The 6,124-nt window shown below is 32.2% G+C and overlaps 1 protein-coding gene across 2 annotated transcripts in view; it reads left to right on the forward strand.

The window, feature by feature from the left end:
* Nucleotides 1–408: 408 nt before the first annotated feature.
* LOC109219344 (protein NRT1/ PTR FAMILY 4.6-like) overlaps nt 409–6,124 on the forward strand; it is a 16,036-nt gene continuing 10,320 nt past the window's right edge. The window contains exons 1-3 of one of the 2 annotated variants that reach the window (XM_019383780.1): nt 409–817; nt 895–1,009; nt 1,675–1,892. In XM_019383780.1, the coding sequence (XP_019239325.1) occupies nt 815–817; nt 895–1,009; nt 1,675–1,892 (336 nt within the window). In that variant the 5' untranslated portion in view covers nt 409–814. Of the gene's footprint in view, nt 818–894; nt 1,010–1,666; nt 1,893–6,124 lie in introns of those variants that run through there. The other variant, XM_019383781.1, reaches the window with a different exon arrangement.

The raw sequence follows: 6,124 nt of genomic DNA on the forward strand, positions 1-6,124 counted from the left end.
TATTAATATAATTTAATGTAAACACCGGAGGTAACTATATGAGCAAGTTCTTATTAGGTCTCATTGTTTATTAGTAAGCAGCCCATGGCATGGATTCCCATGGGATAAGCCTAAACTCCATCTTGAAGAATCCCATTGCAACGTGTGTATTCAGGTTTAATGGAATCAATTCTTCATAATATACATATTTATTAGTAAAGCAAGTGGAATTTAAAAAAAAAAAAAAGAAAGCTAAAAATTAAAGGAGAAAAAGAAAGAAAGAAGTATAAAGAAGAAAAAAATAACATATCATAAATGGGATGGTGGGGTTATCAACCTTTACATTTATTGCTTTAGGTCATTGGTCAAACCCACCTCCTAATTATCTCTTCCCTTCTTTCCTTTACTCCTTACTTGTGCATTCTTTTATGGAAATTTTATTATGTATTTTATAAGCAACCAAATCTTAGGTAACATCCTATCAATCTCTCCTCTCTTTTTCAGTCTCTCTTACAAAAATAGGGAAGAACTTGACAGCCAAAGAGATATTATGTCATAGTTACCAAAAAAAAAAAAATACAAATAAAAAATTCTTCAAATTTTGATATAAGGTAGGAGGTGGTTAGCCTTTGAATTTTCAAATGCTTTATAATCTTTTTCCAAAGGGTACAAGTCCATTCTCTTCAAAATGGACTGATTTTTCCTTTCTTCTTACCCTTTAGAGCTCTTTAAATCTCCCTCTCATCACTCCTCTTTCTTGATCCAAAAATCCCATTCATAATTCAACGTAAGTTGAGAGTAAACCAATAGGAAAATCAGTAGGAAAAAACTAAGAATGGTGGGTTTTTTCTTTCTTTTTCTTTATATATTCATCCCCCCACTTAATTAGTTACACTAACATGGTTTGTGTTGCAGGAAATAGAGAGCTCAAGCAAAGTAACTAGTACTTGGGAAGGCTATGTAGATTGGAGAAATAAACCGGCACTCATCAATCGACATGGTGGCTTGGTTCCTGCATCCTTTGTCTTAGGTAAACCATTTTTAGACCACACTATTCATGGTCTACATCTTCTTCTTTTTTTTAATAACGGTGGTGTCCGTTTGCGACTAAATCAATACATTATAGAGTATCTATTACCAGGGGCTGATTTAGGGGGCGGAACGGGTTCACCCGAATCCCCTTCGCCGAAAAATTATACTGTATGTATAAGGTAAACTTTATTTTTTACCTCTATATATTAAGTTTTGAACCCCCTTAACACAATCCAAAGCGTAGCTTTGTGGTCAAGGGGTTTCATAATCTTCCAAAGGTCATACGTTCAATTCCCACTAGCTAAAAAAAAAAAATTTGAACCCCCTTCGTGGAGATCCTGCCTCCGACTAATATAAGTACGTATAAGTCTGCCCACCAAAATTTAAACACAATAGTATAATTTTCGCTAAATTTGCATAGTATAATTTTTATGACAAAAGGGATTCAATTGAACAACCTTGCACCCCTCTGCCTCTGCCCTTGCTTAGACGGAGGGAAGACATCACACTATTCATGATCTAGATTTTCTTTGATGAACTCTCACTTGGCTTTATAATAAGATATTTTTTTTTCAAGATTTTACTACGTATTGTAGGGTTTATGTTTTTGATGAATTTTGATTTGGGAATTTTTTTTTTTTTTTTTTTTTTTGAGGGTACCAGGGGTGGAGGTGCTGGAGAACTTGGCATATCTAGCAAATGCAAGCAACTTGGTGATGTACTTGTCTGAATACATGCATTTTTCACCATCCAATTCAGCAAATTCAGTGACTAATTTTATGGGCACTTCCTTCTTACTTGCACTTCTTGGCGGCTTCTTATCTGATGCTTTCTTCACAGCTTATCAAATCTATCTGATCAGTGCAGTTATTGAATTTCTGGTAAATCTCCTCCAATCCATTTCTCAATTGTCTGTTTCTCTCTTCTCTCTGTTTATGATTATAGTCAAACCTATCTATAACAGCCTCATTTATTCTGAATATTTTTGGATGTTATAGCGAAATGTTGTTATTGAAAACATATATTATAACATAACATGAAAATTGGGTCCGAAAAAGCTTGACTTTTATAGTAAAGTTTATTATATAAGGATACTGTTATAGAGAGGTCCGGCTACTTTTTGGTCCCCCACTCCCCTTTCTTTTATCGTACCCCAAATCTTGGGGATGTGTTAGGACCGAAAAAAGTCAGGTGTCATACGGAAGCTAGTAAAGCAAACCTTGAACGACGATAAGTCCGATAATAAAGAGAAATATACCAAAAGAGACACAAACATTAACGTGGTTCGATCAATTGACCTACGTCCACGACGGAGATGAGCAATCTACTATAATAAAAGAGAGTATAAAATATCGAGAGAACAACCTCACGAAGAGGCAAACACAAGCGACATACTAACACTTTTCCCATAAAGTTCTCCCCCTAAACAAGACTCTCAAGGCCCCTATGGCTACATTGTGGATGCTACTGAATGAGAAGGACGAATCTTCAATTTATAGAACTCCAAACCTTTTCCTACAAGAAAAGGGACTAGCCAAATATGAAAGAATTATATTTTCCTTCTAGGAAAAGAAAAATCCAATTATGATAAATATGTTTTCCTTTCCTTCATGAAATAGGAAAATCAATTATGGTAAGAATATATGGACAAACACCTAACAATCCTCCCCCTTGGCCTGAATTTTCTGACAAAATAAACTTGATTCACCTTTTTCGCATAGCTTTCAACAGGTCGCATCTCCAAATCTCTGCCACAAAGTTTGTCTCAACATACGTAGCACACCGGTCAAATTTCTCAGATAAAAATCACGATTATCGTCAAATATATTGCGGCTAGAACTTAACCTGCCAAGATGAACCTGTCTTGAACGTCGCTCTGATACCACTGTTAGGACCGAAAAAAGTCAGGTGTCATGCGGAAGCTAGTAAAGCAAACCTTGAACGATGATAAGTCCGACAACAAAGAGAAATATGCCAAAAGAGACACAAACATTTAACGTGGTTCGGTCAATTGACCTACGTCCATGACGGTGATGAGCAATCCACTATAATAAAAGAGAGTACAAAATATCGAGAGAACAACCTCACGAAGAGACAAACACAAGTGACACACTAACACTTGTCCCATAAAGTTCTCCCCCTAAACAAGACTCTCAAGCCCCCTATGGCTACATTGTGGATGCTACTAAATGAGAATGACAGATCTTCAATTTATAGAACTCTAAATCTTTTCCTACAAGAAAAAGGACTAGCCAAATATAGAAGAATTATATTTTTTTTCTAGGAAAAGAAAAACTCAATTATGATAAATATGTTTTCCTTTCCTTCATGAAATAGGAAAACCAATTGTGATAAGAAAATCTGGACAAACACCTAACAGGAAGTTCATCGGTTTAGTACTTTGGTTTGTTTTTTTAATCTAAAATTAGGTTACGTTTTAAATTGAAGGAAATTAAAGAAGAAAAAGTAATACTACTTGCAATAATTGCTAGTGGTTCTCAATCAAAGAAGTTGGAAATGTGATTAAAGGAAGTAACGACGCCACGCTTTTCGATACACCTTTATACCTTTTTCTCTCTTTCCTTTTCTTGCTTTTGTCATTGCTTAATTCGACTTAAATGCTTGACCCGTTGCTCCTTAATACGTTAAGGAAAATCTGAAATTTATAGATATACTAATAATGTTTCTAAATTTATTGCTAATTTCTTCATTTTACATTTTCACGATTACTTCCTCGTTTTATCCCCTTTAAATTTTCACTGTATTACTGCTACTTATCATAGTTAACACTTTACTAGCATGTTTCACCGAACCTCTATAATTTGCTTACTTTAAAAATATTATTTCAGAAGTGCTCATCAAAAAAGTATTTTTGTAAAAAAATAATTTGTTTATGGCTAATTAATTTATAAAGCACTTTTGCACAAATTGTGTTTGGCCGAACTTCTTAAAAAATGCTTTTGAGTGGCGAATGAATGAAGACATGAAAAAATTTACTTAGTTGTTAACATTATTTAATTAGAGAAATAGTTTTAAATATTTATTACGAAAGACTATAATTAATTTTTTTTATTTAAGTAAAATATAAAAATAAAATTAAAAAATATATTATTCTTTCAAGATTATTTAAATATATTAAAATATCATTCAATAGCTTTTTATTATTAGGTTCAATCAAGTAGGTTATTTTGGTATATAAATTTTTTTCTAAGGGTATTTTTATCAAGAGAAATATTTTTAAAAAAACAACTTCTCTTTCAGGAAAGAAATTACTTTTTTCAGCTTCTGAAAAGCAACTTTTGATTTTACTCAAAAATACTTACTTTTTTCCAAAAAACTTGGTCAAACACCTCAAATAAAGATACTTTTGACCTCCATAAGGTTGGCCAAACAAGCTGTAAATCTAATTAGGATGGACAAAAATGTCCAACTTAATCGACCTACTTTAAGATAACTTAAATATAAAATATTCAAATACTTTTTTACATTTTTCAACTATTTCTTTAACTTATCTCTTCGAAATTCTGTATAAGAATACACTCAAACTCCATTATCTCAATTAAACCATAAATTTTTGGGACGGGGAGAGAACATTTATTGTTAATTTATATTCCCTCCGGTCTAAAATAAATGATTTTTTGGATGTTTTCACACAGATTAAGAAATTCATCTTTTAGTATTAATTAGCAATGAAATTGACCATATTACCTTTCCTATCCCACATAAATACTCCTAACACATACTCCAACACTATTTACTCCAAGGACAATGTAGGAAAAAAATAATTAATTCATTCTTGAAATCTGGAAAAATCACTTATTTTGGATCACAAAAAAAAGGCCAAAAAATTACTTATTTTGGACCGGAGAGAGTATAGTTTTCTAGTTTAAATATATCTTTTAGATGGTCTGCCTGAAACAAATTAAATCTGGTCTAATGTTGTTGTCTTTAGGCGGAAACAAACGTAAACATATAGATACACAATGAAAAGACACTTGGAGTAATTAGGAATCATTTTAAACATAGTGATTAGTGGTGATCACTTTTGAATTCCACTAAGCAGCAACTTGCAAAGTACTAAAGCAATTGATTAATCCTTTAACATAAAGTTTTGCAGCATATATATACTAAAGATACATAGGAATTGGTTGCTTTAATTTTCCTCTTTTATCTTCTTCTTTTCTTTTGCAGAATAGTCTCATCCATCATGCTAAAAACTCTTCTTAACAAAGAATTTGAAAGCACTGATGCTGATATAGCTTTTCTGGTCGTTATTAAGAGCCCGTTTGGATATAAGAATTTTTTTCATTATTTTCGAAATCAGTGCATAAAATTTTAAATTTTCATTTGAAGATAAATTTCGCTAGCGTTTGGCTGTAGATCCCAAATTTGTTTTGAAAAATCTGATTTGGGTGAAGTTTGGTTTGAAGATGAAAATGTATTGGACATACGTTTTCAAAACATATTTTTCAATTTTATTTTGGAAAAAAGATGTATATAATTCCCAAGTTTTGGGATTTTGGCCCAAAATCAGCTCAATAGCTGATTTTGGGATTTTGAAATTTGGGATTTGGGATTTGGCCAAACTATGGACAAAATTTATGGCCAAACATGAGTTTGAAAATAAATTCCAAATTTATTTTGGCAAAACTCATGGCCAAACGGGGCCTTCGAAATTTTTTGAAAATTTGAAAAACTCTAAAATTTTAAAATTATTATTCAGATCACTCACAAAACTTCAAAAACAATCCAAAATTATATTCATGTCCAAACACAACTCTAATTTTCAGATACTATTTTTATTTAAAAGAAAAATCACTTTTTTTTTGGAATTTTACAATTCTTATGTCCAAACGCCCACTACTAAGTCTATGAATTTCTATCAGTATAGAAAATCTCTTTAACACGAAAAATAGTCCCCACTTGTTTCTTTGGGATTTGTCGATTTAGCAGCCACACATATAACTTGATATGATTCGATCTTGTGAAACATCTTTTGTGTCACATCGTTAAAGAAAAATCTTGTTTTAGGAAAGTATCTAATTTCTCATATTAGAATCATTTTGAGATACAACTTTTTCCATGGGAAGATCATGAGAATACACAACCCCCC

Source organism: Nicotiana attenuata, unplaced genomic scaffold, assembly GCF_001879085.1.
Source record: "Nicotiana attenuata strain UT unplaced genomic scaffold, NIATTr2, whole genome shotgun sequence".
NCBI classification, from domain to species: domain Eukaryota; kingdom Viridiplantae; phylum Streptophyta; class Magnoliopsida; order Solanales; family Solanaceae; genus Nicotiana; species Nicotiana attenuata.